The sequence below is a fragment of the Lontra canadensis genome, unplaced genomic scaffold, assembly GCF_010015895.1.
Source record: "Lontra canadensis isolate GAN:19392208 unplaced genomic scaffold, GSC_riverotter_1.0 scaffold13, whole genome shotgun sequence".
Classification (NCBI taxonomy): domain Eukaryota; kingdom Metazoa; phylum Chordata; class Mammalia; order Carnivora; family Mustelidae; genus Lontra; species Lontra canadensis.
This window is the reverse complement of record NW_022631007.1, coordinates 8,046,630-8,073,938: the sequence shown is the minus strand read 5'-3', so window position 1 is coordinate 8,073,938 and position 27,309 is coordinate 8,046,630. Positions and strand designations below refer to the sequence as shown.

General features: G+C 37.2%; 1 protein-coding gene across 3 annotated transcripts; it reads left to right on the top strand.

Moving 5' to 3' along the window:
- LOC116867718 (thiamine transporter 2-like) lies at window positions 1–27,309 on the top strand. Of its 3 annotated transcripts, none has more exons than XM_032857399.1 (6): window positions 1–155; window positions 2,102–2,915; window positions 6,638–6,830; window positions 13,004–13,145; window positions 22,015–22,165; window positions 27,142–27,309. In XM_032857399.1, the coding sequence occupies exons 1-6, from the start codon at window positions 6–8 to the stop codon at window positions 27,279–27,281; spliced, it is 1,590 nt and encodes a 529-aa protein (XP_032713290.1). In that variant the 5' UTR covers window positions 1–5; the 3' UTR covers window positions 27,282–27,309. The 3 variants fall into 3 exon arrangements, with proteins under 3 accessions (XP_032713290.1, XP_032713291.1, XP_032713292.1); XM_032857400.1 differs by lacking the exon at window positions 27,142–27,309 and adding an exon at window positions 22,280–22,803; XM_032857401.1 differs by lacking the exons at window positions 22,015–22,165; window positions 27,142–27,309 and adding an exon at window positions 21,882–21,974.

The window sequence follows — 27,309 nt, the reverse complement described above, 5'->3', positions numbered from 1 at the left end:
CATCCATGAATTGTTGCCGGACGTCACCAAGCAATTCCTGGGTTTTCCCCACAGTAAACCTCTGCTGCTTTGGATTTTTCTCAATGATGAAACCATCAGAACCATTTGTCGTACCTTATTTAGCAGGACCAGATAAAAATATAAGCCTCAGTGTGGTAAGTTTACTAACATGCTTATCTTAGATTTATGTCTTGTTAGAACCAATGTCTAAAGCCTTGGGTGGGAGCAAAGTATCAACACTTCTTACAATCTCAAAGACGAACAAATGGGCCTTCATGATTTCTGTGTATTTGTCATTTAAAATATAAAACTCTTTGCTACCTCACAAATGGGGTGAGTTCAAAACAACCTTTGAGCTGCATAAAAACAATACTCCTGGATGTCATTGCTTATTATTATGAATCTAAAATAAAACAGCCATACCTAGATATAAGCATAAACCTTAGAGGATAGTATAAGATTTATAGGGGAAAAATTGGGAAAAAGCATATGAAAAAATCCTCTGAAGATTTTTTTTCCTCTTTATGTGTAAATATGAAGGCTATTGTTGGCTTTTAGGCAGGTCATAGGATCTAATCCTAAGGAGCTTATGAGTCAGTGTTTCTCAAACCATGGTCCGTCGACCCACGCAAGAGCATCACCTGGGTAACTTGTTAGAAATGTTCATTTTCAGGCCCCACCCCGGATCTACTGAGTCTAAATGTCTGGTTTTTAATAGACCTTCCAGGTAAAATTTAAGAACCTTCCCTTTAATCACTGAACAATAACAAGATCAGACAAAGCACTGTATCGATTCAATTTCCTTAGGGAAAAAATGTCGCACCCATTTTTATGGGTTGGTTATAATTATATCTCCCTTGGCCTCCCTTTCCTGAAAAACATCCTCATGTCCTTACTGGACACCAAGGAAAGTCTTCCCTCTAAACCCATCCACCATCTTCCTTCCCAGTTAAAAAGGTACATGCCAATCTTGAATGCCAGTAAGTGCAGATAGGTTTGTCTGGGAGATACCCCTGGACTGGATTTAGAGTCCAGAGACGGTCCCTAGAAACAGATCTGGAACATAGCTTTTCCCGGGTTAGTGACTACCTCTGTCGGGAAGAGCCAGAATGAAGTTCTATCAAACTATAAGAACACTTAGGTAGAAGGTGACCTGAGAACTCAAGGAGTCAGGGCACAGTTTACGTCAAAACACATTCTCGGGCTCAGTAAGTTGGCAGGTTTACATCAGTGATCTGGGACCCTGGGATCTGAGAAGGATTTAAGGGGTTCTACCCCAACCTTTTTTACATCATCTCCAACCCACTATAGATTCAGCTTATAGAAGCTAAAATAATTATGTTCTATTGATGGGCTCAGATGATTTGCTGATACCACCGACTCCTTCCTCGAAAACTGTGGCCAAAGCTGACTTAAAAAAGAAAGATAATAACTGGTTTCTCGTGGCTCCTCCACAGCAGCCCAAAAGAGTAAGGCCAAGAATGCGGAAAAACAGAAGACAGACTAGCATTCCTTCTGATATTCGGTCTTGAACTGGTCATTTGTCCTATGTGTTCCTGATGACCCAGATGATCTCTTGATGGTCTGCACATACTGATGTGGATCAAAGGCAAATATGGTTAGGTTCTGCCAGTACTGAAACATTCTTTTTAACCTTATTGAAGAAGAGTCAACTATTTTAAAAGGAGAGGCAACAGCACGTGAGCAGGCCGATACTGCCCTAGGGAAAGCTGGTAAGCCTAACATAAGCATTATGGCCTCTTTCCCAGCCTCAGTGGCTTATGCAGATGATACTCCATTTTAAAATGTAAGAAGCAGGTAACTAAGAACAATGACTGCTCTTTCTTTATACTGGAGGGAAGAACCCACATGTTAGGAATATCCATGATTTGGGCCATTTGTTTTCCTTGAATTTCCATTTTCCATGACTTTCCACTGTATTGTCAGAAACTCATGTGAAGTATCAAATTGACGTGGGCCAAGCAATGTGTCCTAGGATGGATACATGTCCTTTGAATAATATATTTTATGTCAGAGATCTATGGTGTGTTTTACTTCCAGTGCTTTTGTCCTTATGCCCCTCCCCCACTTAACCTTACAGATCACAAATGAGATCTTCCCAATATGGACATACTCTTACCTGGTGCTGCTGCTCCCCGTGTTCGTCCTGACCGATTACGTCCGCTACAAGCCAGTCATCATCCTGCAAGGAGTCAGCTTCATCATCACCTGGCTGTTTCTCGTATTTGGCCAAGGATTAAGAGCCATGCAGGTGCTAGAGTTCTTCTATGGGATGGTCTCTGCCACCGAGGTGGCGTACTATGCCTACATTTACAGCGTGGTCAGCCCTGAGCACTACCAGAAAGTGAGCGGCTACTGCAGAAGCATCACGCTGGTGGCCTACACAGCGGCCTCGGTGCTGGCCCAGCTCCTGGTATCCCTGGCCAGCCTCTCGTACTTTTGCCTCAATGTCATATCCTTGGCCTCCGTCTCTGTGGCCTTTCTTTTCTCACTTCTCCTACCAATGCCTAAGAAGAGCATGTTTTTTCATGCAAAACCCAGCACAGGGGCTTCTCCAAAACCAAGAGGAAGAGATGCTTTCTTAGAGGAACCTCAAAAGGGTCACAAACCAGTCTACCAAGAAATATTCACCTTTTCAAAGAATCTGGATGATGGTTCGTTAAGCACTCCAAAGCCGGAAAACGCAACTTTGATGGTTTTTGTGCAGTGGTTCCAAGATCTGAAGGAGTGCTACTCCTCAGAGCAACTTTTTTACTGGTCCCTGTGGTGGGCCTTCTCCACAGCAGGTTTTAATCAGGTTTTGAACTATGTTCAAATCCTGTGGGATTATAAGGCACCATCCCAGAGTTCTACAATCTATAATGGAGCAGTAGAAGCCCTTGCAACCTTTGGAGGTCAGCATACCAGACTTTATCTTTTCAGAGCAGTTATTGTTCTTAGTGCAAGAAATATAGTCTTCCAAATCATAGTCTTAGATTCATTGTACTGACTTCAATACTAAAAACCAAATACTCTGAAAAAAAAAAAAAAAAGAGCTTTAACACAAAATTTAAAAGAGGCAATGAATATAAGGGAAGATTGATGAAGTTATCCATGGAAAATAAAGTTTTGCCTACCCCCTAGAAACAGGGACTGCAAATTTCTGTCCCACTGGCCAAACCTGGTTTGACCATAAAGAGTTGAATGGTTTAGGGTTAAGCTACCAAATCACTTTCCTCTCTAATTGCTCTCTAATTCTAATTGATAAACTGTGGTTTGCAAACTATTAATAGAGGTGGGCAAACAATGGCCCAAGACCCATGAGAGCTAATAATGTTTACATTTTTCATGCGTTGTAAGGGAAAAAATAATATATGCCAAGGTTTGTAAAAATAATAAATCAACCAAATAAAAACAAAGAAGACTATGTAGTCTGAAAGCCTAAAATATTTACTCTTTGGCCCTTTATAGAATACAGATTTTGAAATCAATGTAGTGGATTTCTGACCAGCATTTTTAAATCAAAGAACAGAATAGAAAATTTAGAATAGAATAGAATACAGAGCACAGCAGCTTATAGGGATAAGGTCTGTTTTGTGAAAACTGTTTACATACAAATATGTATGTACTGGTGGACATATAAAACATATTTCTTTTTTTCAGGCTATGGTTAAAGAAGTTTGAAAGCTACTGTTCTATGAGCTACTTTATCATTTAAAGGTTCCTTTTGAGACAACTTAAATAATTTATTTATATCTTTCCTTAACTCTACATGCAGAGATTTGCCAAAACTTGTTGCCTTCTGATTAAGATTATTTTCCCTACTCAGCTTTCCCCATTCCCTATTATATCCAGATTTTTTCTGAAATAATAGTGAATCAAAACAGGATTCTTATAATCTTACATCCCATTTCTTCTCCACAGCTAGCTTATTGTATTACCTTGTATACTGTTCTCTCTGGTCCTTTCTACACAATATACTTTCATTATTTTGACATTAGTAAGAAGCAGTAAGAATTGTGTCTCTCCACAGTAGTTCTTAACAAATAGCAATCTTTGAGTGTGGAGAAAATGGCAGCGGGAGACAACGAGTGCTAGGAAAGGAGAAAGGCAGGGTGTGACATGTTGGGAGAGGGGGGACCTCCAAGAGGCTATGTGTGTTCCTGAATATTTATTCCTTCTCCTGGAGCTGACTGGTTAAGTGTTTGCTTCAACCTTATTTACCTATTGATGGATTTCTGATACTGAATTTTGTGCAGCAGGAAAGAGGCAGTGAGACTGAGTGACCCTGAGAAGATCTCTGGGAGAATGAGGGTTTCCAGCTTCTGCTACAGGATTCCCCCTCAACCCCATCCTGGGCTTTTGACTTCCGAAAACTTCCCTCCTGGCTGAGAAGCTACCGTGGTTTGGGGGTTCTTAGATTCTTGTCCATGGACTCTTCTTTTTCCCAGAACATATTTTGTGAAGTTTAAAATCCTTTTCCAAAGAAAATGAGGTGAAGAGGAGGGAAGATGGGTTGACACAGGGTTAATCCTCTAGAGTTTGAAGGGTAGAGCCCAGAGCTGTCTTTGAAGTGAGCCCAACAACGCACATGGTTTTTCCTGATATTACAAAGCTTTCACATCAAATAAGACTTTGAAGATATTATTTTTGAAGTTGGGGTGTTCCACACCCATATATTTATTGAACATTTCAGGGTCCATTGTTGAGATAATATTCTTCTCACTTCCTTTTCTAAAAATTCCATTTTGACTCCTAGAAACCTGTTCTAGGATTTGTTTACCTTAAACTCTTTTCCTCTCTAAGGACTTGCTCCTTGGGAGAAGGGAGAAAACAATCTTCTTCTCTTTAGATAATGTACCCTTACTGAAGGCATGTGTAGGAAAGGTAAAATGGGCATAAAATTCATTCTTTAAAAGCTCCCCAAACACAATTTTTCTTTAGTCTCTTTGTGATTGTGAGGACCCTAATTAGTGTCAAATTTTTAGGCAGAACCAGGTGAAGTAGACTGTTTTGCTGACCTAATGCCTTATGTAAATTAAGCCATGTCTTTAAGAAAGAAAGCTAAGGGTAGCAAGAAACCTGACAACTGATTACTTCATTCACAGAACGATGTAGGAACATATTATACATACATCCATATAATACATATCATCACATGAATATGTCCCGGGGGTATGTCTTGTGACTACATGTAGGGCTTGGTTCAGAGTTTCTCATCCTCAGCAATACTGACATTTTGGGCAGGGAAATTCTTTGTCCTGGGGGACTGTCCTGTGCTTTGTAAGATGTTCCATAACATCATCGGTCCCAACCCACTAGATCCCCTTAACATACCACCACCAGCACCACCCCACACCCTTGACAAGTCATGACAACCAAAATTGTCTTCAAATATTGCCATGTCTCCCCTGAAGGACAAAAACACGTTTGTGAGAACCGCTAGGTTACGATTAGTTTAAATTTGAGTTAAGGGCAGCATTTCTACAATTCTGTCACACACTATTAAAATGAAAAGTTGATACATCTCATTTCTCCAGTAGGCTATATTATTTTCAAGAGCAAGGATCCAATGTTTACCACCATATTTTCTCACAGAGAAGCTCAAAAACATTTGATGAGTGAGTAGGTGAATGAATGAGTCAACAAAGAGGGGAATGATTAAACCAACAAATGGGGGAAGTGTATAAGAGAGAATTCTTAAAAATAAGATAGGTATGTTTTAAGGATTTGAGGTAATTTTTAAATCGATGTTATAAAGAAGATAGAGAAAACAGGGATAAGGACAGAGAGAAAGAGAATCCCTTGTTGCTAGAACATCTGTTATGTGGCACAGAGGAGGACATGGTAGCAAGGGCTGGCATTCAGTCTGAAGAACCTGGTGCCTCACTTGGTCACCAAGTGTTCACAACGGACTGTTCCTTCCACGGTGCTTTGTCTTGACTGAACTTGAGTCAGGCTCGTCTCCTTATAACAGACCCCTTACATTCTGCTTGCCCCAATTCTGAGTAAACACAACACGAGGTGGAATGTGCCCCAGCCCCCATCATCTTCTGAAGATGGACCGCAGCAGGACACTTTCCTGTCAGTCTCCATTGATCGTTTCCCCTTCCTTGTCCAGCTTCCTCTCCAAAGATCCCATTTATGGCTGCTTGCCCTACAATGAAGGATTACATTATAAAAGTAAACCCTTTTTCTGTTTGATTTTAAGATGCTTGCAGATTTCAGCAATCACAGTGTCCTTCCTATTGAAATTCTTTCTTCTAAATAAAGCCTCCCCCTATCAAAGTCTGGATTTGTTTTTGTTTGACACCAGGTTTCTGAACCCAAATTTTATCTTCTGCGAAGGGAAGAAAAAAGGAAAAAATGGCCTCTCTGGGGCCATTCCAGTCTGTGATTTACGGAGACCCAAATTCAGTTGGTCTATTTCAAACTTTAAGAGAAAAAGATATGCACACTTCCCAGAGGTGGATCAAGTGATTGTCATTCAATCAAAGTTCATGATTGGTCAACATTTTTTTTACTATAGCCTGGAAATGCTTCAGTGCCCATCCAGTGTGAATTTTAACAAAACATCACCCTACTTTGTATGTGTGGAATGACAAGATGTAATATATATTGATTCCTTCCTTTCCAGGGGCTCTGGCAGCCTTCACAGCAGGCTGTGTGAAAGTCAACTGGGATCTCCTGGGAGAGATGGCCCTGGCAATGTTCTCAGCAGTGGATGCAGGTTCTCTACTTCTCATGCATTACACAAATAATATTTGGGTGTGCTACGCTGGTTTCGTGATATTCAAGTCAAGTTACATGTTTCTCATAACGATAGCAGCGTAAGTATTTATCATTTCTTTATCTAAATCTCAAGCAACAGAACAGGTTTCTTTATCTATTCTTCTAGTTCTTCTGAATAGCATTTGCAATGTTATATTTAATGCTTAATATATTAATATATTAATGCTTAATATAAGAAACAACAACAATATTCCTATTTTAACAGACTTTCTCCTGGAACTTGATTAATCAGGCAAAAAAATTCAAAGTTCTCATAATTAATAAATAGCAATATGCTCTGAGGTTTTGATTGTTTATATTTTTTATTGTATTTATTTAACAGAATAATTTTATCGATTTTTTTCATTTATAGCCCTCTTTTTTTTTTAATTTGGTAAAAACATGTAACATGAGGGGCGCCTGGGTGGCTCAGTGGGTTAAAGCCTCTGCCTTCGGCTCAGGTCATGATCCCAGGGTCCTGGGATTGAGCCCCACATCAGGCTCTCTGCTCAGTGGCGAGCCTGCTTCCCCTTCTCTCTTTGCCTGCCTCTCTACATACTTGTGATTTCTCTCTCTGTCAAATAAATAAAGAAAATCTTTAAAAAAATAAAATTAAAAAAAAAACACGTAACATGAGTTCTATCTCTCTTTGCAGACTTTTAAGTGCACACTGCAGGATTGTTATCTGTAGGTACAATACTGTACATCAGACTGCTAGAACCTATTTATGATACATAACTGAAAGATATGTATTTATACACATTAAGTAGCAACTTAATTTTCCTCTTCACGCAGCCCCTAGAAACTACCATTCTATTCTTCCTTCTATGAATTTGATTATTTTAGACAACTCATATCAATGGAATCATGCAACATATGTCCTTCTATGACTGAAACATTTCATGTAGCTTAGTGTTCCCAATATGCATCCATGTTGTCCCATATTGCAGGATTTCCCTTTTTTTTTTAAAGGCTAAATTATAGTCAGTTGTACGTTTACACCACATTTTCTTTATTCATTAATCCATCTACAGACATTTAGGTTGTTTCCACATCTTGGTTGTTATGAATAACAGTATAATGAACATGGGAGTGCTCTCATTTCTTCTAGGTCCTGATTTCAATTATTTTCGATAAATACTCAGAAGTGGGAATTTCTGGATTGTATGGTAGTTCTATTTTTAACTTGTTGAGGGACCTCCGTACTGTTTTCCATAATGGCTGTACCATTTTGTATTCCCACCAACAGTGTACCATAGTTCTAATTTCTCTAATTTGATTTTGTTTTATTTATTGAGATGTGATTGTATCTAATTTTGACTCAGTTTAGTTTTCACCCCCTACCTGCTTGAATAATCATAGCACATCTGTTTCTTTTTGAAACAATTTATCAAGTAGTCTCAGAGCAGCTGTAGAACTGAAGCTGTTCTATAAAACTACATATAAAAATAAGAAATGTTAAATCATACAGTAGTTTAAACATAGGGAATATTTGATCTCGATTAATTAGAATAGAAAGAAAATGAGCTAAGGAAGTGATGAATGTTGCCTAGAGAATACCTTAAAAAGGACTAGGTAGGTATTGCTCATCATTTCCTGTGTGGCAGTATGTTTGATTTTAATTAGGAAGTTGATCAAAGACAAAGCAAACATCTAAAAATGTTTTCCTTGACCTAACATCAGCTGTATAATCTTGGACATGCTATTTGGCCTTAAATTTTTCTTAGACACCTATGGAACACAAAAAACTATATCAATATATGCATTATGAAGTCCCAGAAGAAGTGAACATAAAGGAGAAAAAAAGTGTTGTGATAATGGTGAGAAAGTTCCCAGATTTGATCAAAAGCATTAATCATATATTCAAAAAATGCATGAACATTCATTTAAAACATTAATTTGTACATTCAAGAGGCTCACCCATGAACTCCATGTAACTTACAATTGAGTTTATATCTACCAGCTTGTTGTTTACTATTTGTCCCACTTATTCATTTGCATTTATTCCTCTTTTGAAGTTAATTGAGTTTTCTTTTTTAATTCCATTTTTCTTGTTTTTCTTGGCTAAGGCTTTATGTTTTTAGTGGGATTAGATTTTTAACTCATCAGTTTTTGTTAAATTAATACTATACCACTTTGTGTGTAAATACTTTACAGCAACAATTCCACTTATTCCCTGTGCCTTGTACTATTTTAGAGATTTTACTCCAGTTTCTGTTATAAACCCTACAATACATTATTAGTCTATTTACTTCAAACAGGAAAAAAATTTTTTTAATTAGGACCAAAAAAATAATCTTTTATATTTACTCATAGATTTACAATTCCTAATTCTTCTCATTTCTTTCTGTAGATCCATGTTTCCATCTGCTATTGATTCCCCAAGCCTGAAAACTTATTTTATTTTTTTTAAAGATTTTATTTATTTAGTTAGTTAGTTGAGAGAGAGAAAGAGAATGAGAGAGAGGGAGCATGAGAGGGGAGAGGTCAGAGGGAGAAACAGACTCCCTGCTGAGCAGGGAGCCTGATGTGGGACTCGATCCTGGGACTCCAGGATCATGACCTGAGCTGAAGGCAGTTGCTTAACCAACTGAGCCACCCAGGCACCCTGAAAACTTGTTTTAACATTTCTTTTAGTACAAGCCACCTGGTGACAATTTTGTTCAAATTTTATTTATTTGAAAATACATTTTATGTCATTTTAAAGTCTATTTTTGCTGATTAGAATTCTAACTTGATAGTGTTTTTTCCCCCATTCAACACTTTAAGGATTTATTATTATTCCATTGTCTTCCAGCTTGCCTTAAGGAGTTTGTTGTCATTTTGGCTGTTTCTAAGATTTTCTATTTTTATTTGATTTTCAGCAGCTTTACTATATTTACATTTTCTTTATGGAATAGTATGATTTTTGGCTTGCCCTGTTATTTTCTTATTGTTATTTTAGTCTTACCTGACCATCAACATCTTAACAAGGAGATCTCTATCTTCCCCCACTTTTATTTTAGAAATTATTTGAAAGGTTTCATTTTCTCTCAGCAGTCTAACTCTTGATTAGGAAAAGGAACTTAAGTCAAATCTAAATTAGTTTGATTTAATGCTCAATTGCTATATTTAGGAAGATGGAGACCTTGAAAATTAGTAAAAAAAAAATTTTTTTCAGAGTTATTTTTACTGTTGTTGACCACAGCTTTCACATAGTGAAAAAGTAAAAAGTATATTATTCTTGAATATTTCAGAACAGGTTGGTTCACAGCCATCTGCATATTTATTGCATACTGTGAAGCTAGTCAATTTGCTCTACTAAAGAAACAAATAGGAAAATTTGAAAAAAAATTATAAGATTAACTGTCAGAATATGAGATAGTTTAGGAAAAAACAACCCAAATGTTTTGGTGTTCTGAGAAATTCTCAGAATGATTTATTATAGACATGAGGAAGGGTTAAACTATAGGAATAGTGAGAATGCTAAGATTCTGAGAGGCCATGAAGATGGAACTCATATTTTGATTGTCAGGGTTTTCCCAGACAGTATGTTCAGAGCATTCTACATAAAGCTCAATGATCATCTTTCATCTAATTTGTCAATTCAGTCAGATGACTGATAAGCTTAGTGAAAAGGGGTATTATTTTAGATATAATTAACTTTGGTTACATTAATTAAATTATCTAATTACTGGGCAGGACTCAACAAATAGTATCTTAGTGTTAGGATACACACTCACAGGGGGGTGGGGAAGAGAACTTGTCCTCAAATATCCACAAAATTTGGTGCTAAATAAAATTATCACTCCCATGTCCAACTTCAGAATACTAATAGAATATCATTTTCTCTGTAGGTGAATCCAGTCTCTGTAACCTCACTTACATCTTTTTACTACTCTAACTTCTAAGAAACTTTTAAAATAAATTTAGCATGTGTAGGATAAGTGTATTTCTAATGTAAAGGATTAGAGTTCAGATTTGGAAGAAATTCTAAGGTGATTGACCATCCATGGTTTCAACCATCATGTGATACAAGAAGTTCATATAAAAAAAATCTGATTATTCTACAAAAGAAGATATTTACTCCATATTTCTGTTTCATGACAAAAGTGATAAATTTAATTAATATTAGTCAAAGCTCTTATCTGGGTCCAGTTAAGTATTCCCTGTTGGAGTGAAAGTAGAATCATGCTCGTGCACTGGTATGCCCATGAAGTCCCTGCTTCATAATGAACATTTGGTTAGCATTTCTGGAAAACAACAACAACAATAACAATAAGCAAGGGGTACCTGGGTGACTCTGTCTGTTAGGCATCTGCTTTCAGCTCAGGTCATGATTCTGGGGTCCTGGAATCAAGTCCTATGTCAGGCTCCCTGCTCATCGGAGAATCCACTTCTCTCTCCCTCTCCTTCTGTCCCTTTTCCTGCTCATGTTCTCTCTCTCTCAAATAAATAAAATCTTAAAAAAAAAAAACTATGAACAAATACAATAATATAACATTAAAAAAAAACTTTAGGCTATTGAATTTTTTTATGGGCAAAAAACAATGTTTTTGTTTGCTTTATAAATTGTTCCTGACTTTCCTTTAACATATAGGGTAAATGGGTAAATTCAATCCCATAATGCCATAATATATGGAACATAAATGATCAAATAAAATTTGAAAGTGGTTCTATCTTTAAATTACAGAATATCTTACAGGATTATCTGTATTTAGTGTTAATTGCCTAACAGAACATGAATACAATTCAGTTCCCAAGAATTTATTAGCCCCGAGCAGTGTACTCAGCATGGTAGATTTATGCCTATGTAAAATGACCCAGCAGGAGCTTTTAAAAAGGTTTTAGATAGTATGATTCCTTGTCATTTCAGTTACCTGGGACAATAATTTTTGGGTTTAGTCTGAAAAAGCTTAGCATTCAATTCCATGCTGAGCCTGATGTCATCATTATGCCTCTATCTGAATCTACCACATATAAAGGTCTTATCCAAAACAAAGTAATCACTGATACTTTGTTTAAGCATCTGTACAGATTAAATCAAGATTCCAACCTGGAATAATCTGTATACTAAAAGGGAATCTGCCATTTGATTTAATCTAGGTTTCAAGAGCATCTATCTAGTATAGCATTTTTTTCCCCCAAAGGAAAATTTGTTAGCTGAGCAAAAAAGTCCTGAAATTATAAGGCTCACCTGGACCACATGTTATATTCACTTTGTGGGATCTAGGATAATTTATGGGTTTTGTTATGTTGGTAATGTTTTGCACTGAAATAGTACATTTTCATTGAATCACATAATTTTAAAATGTTTATATTTGTTTTTTAATGTGAGGATTTGGGGAGAGGATGTAAAAATTCTTTAAAATTTTCCATTTGTTTTCATTTTTTAAATAAATTCAGGTTATAAATATTTTAGCTTAATTAGATGGAAGAATTTGAATGCATATATGTCAGTCTTACCTGACTAAATTCAAAAACCCAATCATTTATTTAAAATGAACTAAAAGTCAGACTGAACCAACTGTGAGAGCAAATAATTTGTGAGTTTTCCAGAGAAAAATTCATCTATTAGACTCTGAAACTGCTAATGTAGACAGTCAATGATCCAGAAGAGAATCCAAATAAGTAAAAACTCATCAAATAGACTTGTGATTTACTCATTGATATATCAAGGTTAAAGAGTGGCTGTTAAACCATATCCATGTCCAATAATGTTCAGTGTTCCTTAGTTGCAGAACATTTGGAATATTTGGCTTAATTTTAGAGAAGGTTAATTAGTTTTAAATTCTTATACTATATCACATCACATGGAATGTTAAAAATATAACACCTCACTATTCCATTTACCCTTCTTTCCTTTTTCTCTGCTAGAAGAACTTTTCAGCAAGAACTTCAGCAGAAGCCTGGGCTGCCTGAGGGGAGACAAATCTTGGAAACAACACAACTCCCTGCTCTGTATTCAAAAGCCTACATATGTGGGCACCTGGGTGACTCGGTGGGTTAAGCATCTGCCTTCTGCTCAGGTCATGATCCCAGGGTCCTGGGATGGAGCCCCACATCAAGCCCTGAATAGGGCTCCCTAGTCAGTGAGGAGTCTGCTTCTCCTTCTTGCTCTGCCTCTTCCCACTGTCACTTGTGTGCTCTCTCTGCTTTCTCTCTCTCCCAAATGAATAAAAAAAATTTTTTTAACAAAATAAAAGCCCACATATGTGTACTTTCAAAACTCTTTCCATTTGTACACTTTTAGATTTCAGGTTGCTGTTAATCTCAGTGTGGAACGCTATGCCCTGGTGTTCGGAATCAACACCTTCATTGCCCTGGTGATCCAGACTGTCATGACTGTAGCTGTGGTTGACAACCAGGGACTGGGGCTTCCGGTCAGCATCCAGGTAAGGGCATGCCTCTGTGCCCTCACTGACACAGAGGTGTACTTTGAAAACTATACACACACATACATATGTTTATATTATTACACATAGTAATTGGACTTGCTGAGATATAATTTTCATAAAATAAATTGACATATAAAAAATGTATTTACAGTTCTGTTAATTTGGGCAAACACACAGCTGTGTAGCCACCACCACATGAAAATAAAGAACCACCCCTTCAGCCAGACAATGCCCACCCCACCTTGCTGTCAGCTGCCTCTCTCCATGCTACCTCTCCAATCAATTGATGGGTTTTCAATCCCTATCGTTTTGTCATTTTAGGACATTCCATAAATGGAATCATAGAGAGATAGCCTTTTATTTCTGGCTTGTTTTCATTTAGCATGGTGTCTTCACTGAAATAATTTTATACTGAGAGGTATAAATACGATGTAGTTAAGATACATCCTATTTCTTAGGAAACTTTTTCATTAAACAGGTGACCTTTTCACTGAGCAGGTAAAAGAATGAAAGCATTACCTAAAATAGACCCATAAAGTCATTCCAGTTTAAGAGGTTCTCATTACCCAGAGCTAAATGTTTTTCTTGCCCTGGTTAAAATTCAATCTTATGAATGCTTAGTTCACAGATTTCATAAGCCTACTCAGTCTCATGGACAAAATGGTAGATCTTACATGTCTCTACACATCCCTAATGCAAATGTTTAGAATATTGAGTCATCTTCTTTAAAAACAAAAAGAGAAAAAGAAATCATTTCAGGATACACAATTGAATGAGTAATATTTAAGAAATCTCTTTTAATCTCAAACTAGTTTAACAGATACCTTCATTAAATAAATATTAAAACTAAGATTACTATAGACTTGGGTCTTTTTGAGGACATAAAGAGATCAGTTGTTACTTTCTAAAATAAAATTTAAATTCCTGTTTTATCATCCAGCTTTTCAGCTTTTTAGAAATCATAGGGTATGTGATGTGATCAAGAGAGCACAAGCCTGAAATCAACAAAGTATGGATATAAATCTTGATGTTTATGAGTGATTTCTTAAGAACTTTTAATTCTATTATAAAACTAGAAAGAATAGTGTCATGATATCCCAGGCATCAATCACTCAAATTTATGGCCAATCTTATTTCATCTGTACCTGCCACACACTTCCTCATTCTTCCCCTAGAGATATAATTTTTTTAAAGATTTTATTTATTACCTGAGAGAGCATGAGAGAGCACAGAGGGAGAGGGAAAAGCAGACTCCCCACTGGGCAAGGAGCCTGATATGGGATTTGATCCCAGGACCCTGGGACCATGACCTGAGCTGAAGGCAGACACTTAACCAACAGAGCCACCTGGGTGCCCCCTGTAATTTCTTTTTTTAATGTCTGTTTTCTCTTCAGTAGAATGGAAAATATAATACCTACTTCATGAGTTCTTACACAGATTAGATGCCTGCCTTTAAAATATACCATTCCCAGGCTATAGTGTACTCAATACATAGATGTGTCTCTCTCCTTTCTTAATAAAAAGAAACAAGAGATACTCACATGAGTCAATTCTGTTGACTTACCTTTTCTGAGGATGCACTTACCTTTTCTGAGGACTTCTGCAGGAATATCCTCCAGATATCTCCTTTATTTTTCCACAAATCTATTGAGTCTTAATCTGAAATTAATGAATTCCTAAAACTGAAGGAGGCAACCCAGAACTTAAGAAAATTGCCTGTCAGTCTGTCCATCCTCCTCCTTGCACTATTTTGTGTAACCTGATTTAAGTGACAACTTTGTGGGAAAATCAATAAATTTTGACCTTTCGGGGGAGCTCACATGGACATCCAAAGCCGGGGGTGAAAATTAAGTTTGGCAGAAAAAGTCACACTTCATTTTTGTTTCCCCTGATAAGCCAAGATTTCCAAATCCTTTTATCTTCTCAACCAAGGGAAATCTAGATTCAGGGAACTCCTCTAAAATCTTTCTTTGTATTTCTATCTTGTCTTATCATCTCTGCCACTATCCTCAATGCTACAACAACTTTCTTTGAGATTCTTTCATGTAAGTTAGGTAAAGTAAAACTCAACTCCTAAATAAAGTACTAGTTTCCCCAGGTGCCAGAGCAGGGTAAGCACAAAATATACAGTCCAAAGGCATAAGGGAAGACAACCCCTATTTCTATCAAATATCCCCCAGACAAAAAAGTGTTACTGCAGATTTCTGGGTTTGAAAAGCAGCCCTCTTAAAATTGATTTTGGGTAGAAATCTAATAAAATACACTTGGATTAACTTCAGAAAACCAAGAATAAAGGGTTATATTGATTAGTAACTCCCAAGTCTCAATCATAAATGTCCATTTATCATTGGTTATGCACTTAATGATCTCCCATGAGCTTCTTAATATAATTTCAAGTGCCATTATAAAAGATTGGAATCTAAAAAATAGAAACTACAACCTAAGTCAGCATTTTCATAGGACATAGAGATTCAGTGGAAAGAAATCTGCATTGAGGCATCCTGAACTAATTCCTCCATTTCCTCATTATTTCTCAGCCTGTTATCCCAACATAGGCTTTTATAGATTTCTCAATTTAAAAGGACCATAGAGATCTTAGAAAAAGGTTCCATGTATATCTTTGAATATTACTGAAAGGCTAGGGGGAAAATGCCCATGAGAGCAGCTAAAAGAATCTTTTTACCTCGTCTAGAAAAAGCTAAGGAGTAATTTAGCTAGTTATGTAAGAAGCAGTAACTTTAGAATATAGCTTTACTGAAGGCATAAGAACATACTGTGGTACACTGATGATATAAAATAATTTTCTGGGGGAATTTTGTTTTAAAAAATAGATGAAATTCATAGGTGTAAATATGAGGGACTTTTAGAGGGAGTGGGTGAATAATCACACAAATCCAAAAAGGTCAACTTTTTAAAAAATAATCCTTTTGAGGGGCACCTGAGTGGTTCAGTCAGTTAAGTGTCTGACTCTTGGTTTCAGCTCAGGTCATGATCTCATGGTCTTGAGATGGAGCCTGGCATCAGGCTCTACACTCAGCAGATAGTCTTCTGGAAATTATACCCTTCACCCTCTCTCTCTGCTCCTCCCCCTGTATGCTTGCTCTCCACCTCCCCAAATAAGTAAACAAATAAAATCTTTAAAAAATAATCCCTTTGTTAGGTTTCACATGAAAACACACAATTACTCACAGGTTGGTTACCTGTTACTATATCCCTCCATTCCTCTCACTCCCCACCCAGTTCCACCCTTCAGTTTGCAGAGATGCCCTTTGGAATGGAGAACACACTGGTAATCATCAATTTTTTTTAATATTTTATTTATTTGACAGAGAGAAATCACAACTAGGCAGAGAGGCAGAGAGAGAGAGAGGAGGAAGCAGGCTCCCTGCGGAGCAGAGAGCCCGTTGAGGGGCTCGATCCCAGGACCCTGGGACCATGACCTGAGCCGAAGGCAGAGGCTTTAACCCGCTGAGCCACCTAGGTGCCCCAATCATCAATTTTTTATTGATTGAGAGAGTTGACATTCATTTAACTCCCATTCATGAATCTCATTATTTTCACCAGCCTCCTCCCTGGATGATCTTGAAGCTTAACATGAAAAGCAACTCTTGATCCTGTCATGGGGGAAAAATATTGTTTCCTCTCACCCAATTTGGTTCTCAGCTGCGTCTCTGTAACAAAAACAAATTAACAAAAGCATACAAATGTATTTGATTTAAGTTTTGTGTAACACAGGAACCTTCGTAAGGAAGTGAAGACCCCAAGTAATAGTTGAGCCTGAATGTTTTTATGCTAGATTTGATAAAGGGTGGAAAGTTATGAAAAAAAAATATGATAGGACAAAAAGGATATGAACCAAGAATAGTAAATTGGGGGAACTTCACACTGCCTGTTCATTCAGATTCCTCTCTGTGTCCTTTTATCTTTGGAGATAAGGATGTTCCTTTCCTCCGGGTATAGACACTCGGTTCTTACGACCTGCTCCAAAGGAAGGCGGAAAGTCCTTCCTGCACCTGCCGTGCCTCAGACTCCTTCAGTTAAAAAATATTCACTATGCCAAAGTGTCATATTTGGGAGTAACTTGTCCTGAATCCCATCACCAGCAAGTTGGGGAAGCACACAAGAAAAAGAAAAGGGGAAGGCCACTGGTACAAAGTGACCCTTCGATGACATGGACACCACAGCTGCTGCTCTGCTCTATCTGCCATGTGCTCATGGAGAAATGAGAAATGATCCTCCCCAGCTCTCTTGGCAGGAAGCCACTGCACTCAGCCACTCGGGGACCAGATGGACCCCTGATTACACACTCCATTAGATTATCTAGCTAGGATAACTGGTACTTTTGGCTGCCTTAAATTAAATAAAAATTAGGATCATGAAAATGGAGTTTTAGTTTTAACCCCAAAGGGCTTAATAAGGGAAGGGGCACTCTAAACAGAAAGATTATCTCACAAAAAGTAGAACAGTGACGCTATTATTTTGAGTGCATGGAATGGGGATTCCTTTAGATTCTGGGAAGCCTCCCATATCAATTCTGAGATTTTTTTGATGTATTTAAAGCATGGACTATTGGCCAGTCCAGAGAGTCAGATGAATGTTTTCAGGCCGCATTCATTAACTCAAAACATGTGAGATGTGTGGTCTGTTGGATTTGGGTTTCACTATTTCATAAACCATTTTTGAATCTTAAAGAGTAACTGAAAGTGAGCCCAGATTTTCATTATCAAACAAAATAACTGCCTATACAGATTTTCAATGAGTTTGAGTCCTGATCTTTAGACATTGTCTTGTTTTCTTACTTTTCTGTTCTAGTGGAAATGGTCTGAAGGCAAATACCTTGAGAGGAGTGGGGTTGAGGGATTGTGTTTGAAGAAGGAAAAGAAGGGTGGTGTCCACGTTGTTTGAAGTTTAAAGTAAACAAGTGTTGTTGTTTTTTTAAATATTAAATTAAGAAAGACTTACTTTCATTAAGAGCTATAGAATTTAAGAAATACTAAAATAAGAAAGGCTTATTTCCATTAAAGCAACAATAAACTGGATATCAGAAAAAGTCCTTTACACTACAAAACACCTAGAACTCCTGCATATAAATTTAAGATTTTTTTTTTAAATAAATGGCTGAATTGGTAAGAAATAAGAACACTCTGCAGAGGTCAAAGCAGGAACAAGAAACCAGATAGATAAGGAAGCACTGAATCTCTCATGTGCTTGAGCATCTGCTGATTCTCCCAGCGACCTGGAATTTTGGTTTTAGTGGCAACCCCAAAAGCTGTATCCTCCGTGAGTGGTGAAGCAGAAACAAAACATGAAATTATGGGGGAAATGCCAACATAGAAGATGAATCTGGGTGGTATCAGAGGAATTTACTCTGGAAATTTGCTTTCATAAGCCAGCACTCACATAATTCTAGGGCCCAGTTTCTACAGGCTAAACATTTTTTTTCTTTTCCTAAAGCTGAGTATTTAGTTTGAAATGGCCCTGGTTGATAATGGCCCCCAGGTGCCTGTATGTATCAAAACAAATGTTCTCTGGAAAGACTGTCCCTCAATACAGAAATTAAAAAAAAAAAAATTGCCACAGATAAAATGCCACCAAATATGAGATTATTTTTTAAAAAGTCCAAAATCGGGACGCCTGGGTGGCTCAGTTGGTTGGATGACTGCCTTCGGCTCAGGTCATGATCCTGGAGTCCCGGGATCGAGTCCCACATCTGGCTCCCAGCTCCATGGGGAGTCTGCTTCTCCCTCTGACCTTCTCCTCGCTCATGCTCTCTCTCACTGTCTCTCTCTCAAATAAATAAATAAAGTCTTAAAAAATAAAAATAAAAATAAAAAGTCCAAAATCGTGCCTGGATATAAAGTAGCATGAGCCAGCCAAGTGAAATAATAAAAAGCAGAATCAGACTGACAAAGATTTGAGACAGAAGAATTGCCAGCATTAGAATATAAAGATGTTTGACAGGCTTGTACACAAAGGAAAATAATAACATGAGAATGGAATGAGGTACTTCATGAATGCTTGTGAATATTTGGGAAAAATAGAACTCATGAGATTAGAAACTTAAATATGTTAAGAGCAAGTTAGACACATAATAGGAAAAATTACTGAATGGGGAAAAAAATCACCAAGAATACAGCAAAGAAAGAGGGAAGTGGAAAAATTAACACATGTGGAGATGAAACTGAGAAAGTTTAACAAATATCTATCTGGAATTCCTTGAAGAGATAATAAAAGCAGTAAAGAGATGCCAAAAAGGAAATATTCACTGAGAATTTTCCAGAAGTATTCTCAGAATTAAGAAAAAAGCCCCCAAAATCTCAAAAAGAGTAAGTAAAAAGAAATTCATTTCTAAGCACACTATGGTTAAATGCAGAAAACCAAAGAAAAAGAAATCTTAAAATTAGAGAAACAGAAATCAGCTATAGGTGGCCGAGAGTGGACCTGTCAGTAGCTTACAGTAGAAGCCAGCAAAGCAAGGGCTTCAAGTGTTACAGAGAATAATGGCCAGCCCAGAATCATAGACAAAGAGAAACTCTGTTGTAAGAATAAGAGTAAAACAAAGACATTTTCAGACAAACAGAAATAGAATCAGTGTGTTATCACCAACAAACCTTTACAAAAACAATTTCTAAAGTAAGCATTTGAGGAAGAAGGAAAATTATCCCAAAAGGAAGCTATTCCCAAAAGAAGGAATGTGAAAAAAGAACTAAACATGTGAGTAAATCTAAACAAACACTAATCATTAATACTTAGGGGCATCTGGGTGGCTCAGTCAGTTAAGCATCCAACTCTTGATTTTAGCTCAAGACATGATCTCAGGGTCCTGGGATGGCGCCCCCTGTTGCACTCTGCAGTCAGCTTGGAGTCTGCTTGAGATTCTCTCTCCCTCCCTTTCCCTCTGCCCCTCCCCATCCTCTCTAAAATAAATAAATAAATAAATAAATAAATAAAATCTTTAAAAGTAAAAAATAAAACAATAATACTTATATTTTATATCTTGAGGAGTTTTTTAAAAAGATGCCCAAAGTACTGGCCAACAATAGTATCTATCAGTAGAGGATGTTCAAAACTCCCGATTTTTGTGCTCTTCTGGAGGAGGGGAGGAATTATTGATTAGAAACTGCTAGGGTGACACACTAAGCAGAGAACAGGTTGGGAGTCCATCTGGTAGGGAGGCGGATTTCATCACCAGCATTGTTTAAATTGCTGCAGCATGACGATAATGAGATGCAACAGACTTTTAATCAGTTTTATTATAGTTTTAAAATTCTCTGCACAGAGTTCTCCCCACTTACTGCCCATACCCAAGGCAGACAACTCCCACCACCATCACCTTTATACATTACTGATTTGTTTATTTAAGAGTCAATATTTCAAGTGTAACCATGAAAAAAATTAGAAGTAGATTATGCAATTTTTATACAGAAGAGAGGAATTAAATAGTATGTGGAAAAAAAGTCACATGAAAGAGCTCAAGAAAGGAGGGGAAAATTAAGGAGCATGAAAAATCGAAAAAATATGGTGGCAAAAAACACAAATATGCTAGTTGTCACTAAAATAACAAATTAACTCATAGATTGGACAGCCAATTTACAGGAAATAGGGGAAGCAAAAGAACTCATTACATGACACCCAGAATAATCACCAAAAAACCCAACATCTGGGAAATTAGTTTTTCAACAAATAAAATTTTTTAAAAAGATCAATAGCGTCTTAAGAAATTCAGTAATCAATCACAATGTGTGGATCTTATTTGACTACTGATTCATACCCAGAAACTAAAAATATTATGAGACAAGCAGGGAAACTTGAATACTGACTAGAAGACATTAAACAATTGCTAATATTTTAGGTGTATTAATGATTCATGGTGACGCTTTTGTGCGTCCCTCTTTTTAAAGACACAAGCTGAAATATTTATTACATTATATGATACTGGATTCAAATTAATCTGCGAGGGGAAAGGGGAAGTGACTGGGGAATTGTAGAAACAAGAGTGACTATGAGCTGGTGATTGATGAAAACAGGTCATGGATTCATGGGCATTTGGATACTGTCCACTTTTGTGAATGTTTATAATTTTCCAAAAATAAAAATCAAGCAATTCAAAGCTGAACAACCCAGGAAAAAAAATAAAAATGTATCTTCAGGTTAGATTCTTAAAGGATTACAACTATAGTCTATTTACAGAAGACACATTTAATATTACAAAGACATGTGAAGTTTGGAGGGGGGAAGGAAGGAAAACTCATACCATGCAAACAAAAATTTTAAAAGCAAATACAGTCTAATTTTTTAAAAGATAAAACATAATTAAGGCCTCTTGATCTGTATAGCTAAGAAGAATCATTAAAAATGATTAAACATTTCATCGATTCATTAGAAACATATACAAGTTCTAAACTTCTGTTCATCTATTAGTATCATTTCCATATTTTGAATAGATATGCTGTCTTCTTTCTTTTTATTTTTATTTTTTTGGATAGAATACTGTCAAGCATGTTATATTCTAAGAAAAAAATAAACTCCCAATTTCATACACTAAATGTGAATATGAAAAAAGAAGGCAAGCAAGAAGGAAGACTATACTCTATATAGATGGAGAGTTTCAGAAGCACAGTTAACACTGATTGAATTCTACTACATGGGTATTGTTCTATATATCTTATAGGTAATAACTCATTTAATCCTCACAAAAAATGTGTAAATATTGTTATTATTCTAATTTCATAGTTGAGAAAATGGAGGCAGAGAGAGAATCCATGATCTATTTAAGATCTCCCAGCTAGTAATAAAGCATCACTATTTACCTTCAGTGTTGAATACCCATTTTAATGTCATTCATTAATTTATTTTTCTTTTGTAGTTTTTAATTTATGGGAGTTATTTTTCTATTATTGCTGGAATTTTCCTGATGAGAAGCATTTACATAATCTGTTCAGCCAAATGCGGAAAGGAAAAATGTAGGTCTACTGCTACTGGTCAGAATCCAAGTGAACCGGAGAACTCCATGTCTGGTATGAACACAGTAACACAGTTTTAGCCTGGTCCCTCCTAACATGGACTCAAAGGGTGGACAACTCTGAAAATATATGGTCTATACTACGTGACATTTTAATTTTTTGTCCTAGATTAAGATACCATAAAAGACAGGATTATCATCAACCTTATCAACACCACATCAAAGTCTCTGCTATGGGCTGGTGAACTGGATACAACCAAAAACTGTAGTCAGCCAAGTGGAAACCAGCCATCTTTATGGACTTGATGAGCAACTAGGACCCTAAATACGGTTTTAATACTTTCGAGTCCACCCCAAAAGAACATGGAAATCAGACAAATGGGACCATGCAAGAACAGAAACATGAAATATCACAGAGTGAATGATGTATACTGGCTTTTTGTGCCCAACTTCATAAAAATGTGATTTGTTTTGGTTTGAATAGTAGATAAAAAAAGTTTCTCATGCAGGCCTGATGCATAATAAATGATCAACATGTGATAACCATTATGATTATACTCCTACTATATACTATGAAAAAAGTTAGAATGGGGGAAATCATTTAATTCCTATAAGATTAGGCCAAAAAAATAAGGAAAAAAATTTTTTTAAAGATTTTATTTATTTATTTGACAGAGATCACAAGTAGGCAGAGAGGCAGGCAGAGAGAGAGGAAGGGAAGAAAAATATATTTTTCAATATATATCTCAGCAGGAAGCCTGACTCGTGGCTTGATCCCAGGACTCTGGAATCATGACCCAAGCCGAAGGCAGAGGCTTTTACCCACTGAGCCACCCAGGCGCCTCAAGGAAAAAAATTTTTATTAAACTTTACAATGACCTTACATGAAAAGATTGAATATTGCAATGATTTCAATTCTTTTCAAACTAATGGATAAGTTTGTTGTAATTTGTGACAGTCAGTCTTATGTGTCATCCTGACTAGGTTCTCAAGTTCCTTATTTATTCAAACAAGTACTAATCGAAGTGTTGCTGTGATATATTTTGTAGATGTGAACAAAATTCATAATCCATTGACTTTAAGTAAGGGAGATTACTCTAGATAACCTGGATGGGCCCAATTCCATCAGTTGAAAGGCCTTAAGAGCAGAACTGAGCCTTCCCAGAGGAAGGAGAAGTTCCATCTGAGGACATGCCTGAGAATTCTAGCCTACCTGTCCTGATGACCTGCCCTGTGAATTTTGGACTTAGCCTCCCCAGCTCCCCCAATCAAGTAAGCCAACTCCTTTAAATAAATTTTTCAATATATATCTCCACTGGTTGTTTCTCAGGCTAAATTCTGATTGATACAGATTTTGGTACCAGGAGTGGTTGTAGAGGACAGATTTTTAAGAAAGACTTTTCTGTATAGCTTCTGGGTTTTCTGGAACTTGTTTTCTGATCTAGTTAGATTTAATGCCACTATGAATCTGTTTCTGATCATAAAAAAGGCACTAGTAGTCATGGCATGATGTGGTTTTAGACACATAAGTGTCACCATTGGATACTCCTAATCAAATACTATATTAGTTTCCTAATGTTCTTATAACAAATGACCACAAATTGAGTCACTTTAAACAACAGAAGCTTCTTTTCTCACAGTTCTGGAGGCTAGAAGTCTGAAATCAAGGTGTTGGTGGGCCCATACTTTCTCTCTGAAAATATCTAGGAAAGGATCCTTCCTTGACTCTTCCTAGCTTAGAGCAGCTGCTGGCAATTCTTAACATCCCTTGGCTTGTAGACACATCACTCCAATCTGTTCCTCTGTTATCACATGATGTTTCCCCTATGTGTCCTTTTCTCTATGTCCAAAGTCTCCTCTTAGTATAAGGAGGCCAACCATATTGGATTTAGGTCAACCCTAATTAAGTCACATTTATAGGTTCCAGATGAACAGAAATTTGGGGGTGGGGAGGTCAACATTCAGCAGTACCTATAGAAGGTGAGGTTCTGAATTGTCATGTATTTGTCAACTTAGACTATTTTAGTTAAACTAAAGAGAAAAATGGGATTGGGTGGTTACTCCTGGCAGCACTGGAGAAAATAAGGGAGAAAAAAGGATAGGCTCAGGGCTTCAAATTCCCAGCTTGAGTGCTTGCATTAATGACCTGAAAGCTCTAATATATTCCCTGAAATAAGCCATTGTCTCCTGCAGCCACAGAGTGGAGATTTCTGATAATCAAACCAAGAGTCTCATTCTGAAATTGGCTGCTTTACAGTGCAAATTGAATTCCTGACCTTGCAGGGTGTCTTCTGATAAAGTGAGGACATTCACTGGGAATGAATGGAATCCTGAAAACTGGAATGGGGACACATGGTCAGATCTCAGTAAAGCTGGGGATATCTAAGCCCTAGATCAGCCAAGTCTTTGCCATTAGAAGCTGTCCTTCCACCCCTGCCTAATGAGGTAGTCCTGTAATGGCATCCACTGAGGTAGCAAGACATTGTTGAGTCTCCTCAGACCCACCCCCCCCAGCACCCCTCTTTGTCTCTAAACCCATAAATAGTCTCAAGTTTCAGCAGGCCCCAAAAGGGAAAGTACAAAATGTGTGAGATGCATTATGCTCCAAAAGAGCTACATGATTCTCCCAGTATTTATAAACAGAAATCTAGATAATATGTATGGGAATGGATCTTAAGGATGTGGGATCATGGTAGAAGGAACATAAAGTTGGATCAAGCAGAATTTGTTGATATGGGCTGCCAGTTTGGTTGGTTAGCTGAAACATGAAGTCACAGGTGGAACACACTAAATCAGCTGAAATGCCAGAACTGCCTTGGTATGCTCTAGAAGAAGGTGTTCAAAAGCTTAGTGAAATTATGATGTTAGAGTGGATTTATCATGTGGATTTGTTCACCCAACTTGGGAGGATCCAGAAGACACACCTTCTATCATAACTGTGCGGATACATTCAGGGGAATAGCCCAGCATGCTAGAAGAACTCTGTGGTTGCTTTGCTCTATAGATCAACAATTTAAGTGGGAGCTGTTATCAATGAACTGGGATACTTATATACAATGGAGATCAAAGGATCCTAGGGAGACAGGGGCTACATGGAGACACTTAGTTGCTAAAGACAAGATGGGTATGGTTATCATAATGGACAATGGAGCCAAAGCAGTGGTCAGAATAGTCTAACTCACGGAGAATTGTGGTGTTGGCTAGTTGGTAATCCATAGAAAAGAAAAAGATGAACTGTTTGCTGAATTCTTACTCGATCTGTTTGAGCCAAAGGATTCTAAATAATTTTAAGAAATTCAATATTCAGTAGCAGTCATAATGGAAAATGCTACCACAGCTTCATGATAATTTGGATCTCAATATTTTTAGTAGAGTAAAAGTTGCCTGAAATTTAATCCATCCAAATGTATCTGGAATATAAGTCCAACATGAATAAGTTTGATGGTAGTAGAAAGATATCCTTGGGCATAAGAAGTAGCCCTATTGGGAAAGTCTTCAAAACCTTTTTCCCAGATTAGATTTCATGTCAAGACAGACTACTTCAGTTTCTATTCTGGGACTCTGTTTCTCTCTGTTGTGTGCTAAGCGAACACCTGATATCCATCTTGAAATTCACAAATTTTCTCTTTGATAGTGTCTTATTTTGTTGTTTTTTTATTTCAACTCATTTTTTTTTGTTCCCAGGATTTTGATAGCAACCCATTCTTATTTTGTTTTTACCTGTATTTTCACAATAAATCCTTCATTTTTAAATGGAAGTCATTCTCTTATTTATTGTTTTAAGGATCCAAAAAATATTGTTTGAAAGACATTGTTAGTTCTATAAAGTCAGTTTCATCCAAAATTAATTCATGTTCCAAGTTTGCTGCCCTTTCCTAACATTTGATGTTTTCAAATGTGTTAGTTATTTAGTATTCTATAACAAATCACCCCAACACTTGTGGCTTAAAACACCACACATTTATTATCTCATAGTTTCTGGGTCAGAAATCTGGGTACACCTTAGTTGAGTCTTCTACTTCAAGGTCTTCCATAGGCTAAGTGTTGATTGGACTGTGGTCATCTCAAGGAGGCAGGGCATTGAATGGGGCACGATGCATTTCAAAGTTCATGTAATTGTTGGCAGGATTCAATTCCTCGTGGCCACTGAGCAGAAGGCTTCAATTTCTTGCTTAGCTGTTGACTGGAGACTGTGCTCAGTTCCTGGTCATGTGGGCCTCTCCAGTATGTCAGCTTGCTTCATCAAAGTGTGCAAGCCAAGAAATCAAGGATCGGCTTAAAGAGGGAAGTCACAGATTTTTGTAACCTAATCAAGAATGTGGCATCCTGTCACTTTTGTGGTATTCTCTTCATTAGTCCCTAAATCCAGCACGTACTCCAAGGACGATGATTGATTTCACAAGGGTATGAACACCAGGACGCAGGGATCACTGGGAACCATGTTAGAGCTTCCTACTACAAAGAGTTTTTGAAACTTTGCCAACTTCCCTTAAGTGAGAAGTGCTTTGTTTCTATTTTCACTTCTCTCACTCTCTCTTCTTACCTCAACCCTCACCTTGGCTTTTATCTGTCTAGAAGTTTTGCTGTTATATTCTCCTGCCCTACATTCAAGCCTCACCCCATAGTGTAATGGGATATTGTAGGTTATTCTCAAGCCTCTGGATGATTTAAGTCAATTTGTGATCTTGGGACTATATCCATATGTCTCTGGTAGACACCAGTTTATAGGCCAAAAACCTAGGCAGCAAAGAGTCATAGGATTTTTTCAAGACAGAAGGGGACCCACCCTCACACTACATCTCAAGTGAGCCTAGCTATATCATCCCCTCTCTGTGTGGAATATCTGATCTCTGTGCTCATATTCCTACTCTCCACATGTCTGTAGCCCACTTCCAGACCCAGATCCCAGCAAGGACATGGCTGCAGCCTTGCATTCTGCATTTCTGTTCTGTGTTTGGTCCACAGAGATACAGATCTTGTTTTTGAGCCCAGGGATGTGGTTAATTTATTTCATTTGAACATGTTATCCAGCAGAGCTTCCTCCCTTTTTGGACAAATGCATCAAATGTGTGAAAATACTGAACCATCATGATCCAAAATCTCCTTGGCCTACAGTCTCTACTGCTAATAAAATAGCAGAATCTCAACAGCTGAAAAAAAAAAATCTGTAGAAAATAATTAGAGGAAAGAAAAGGACAA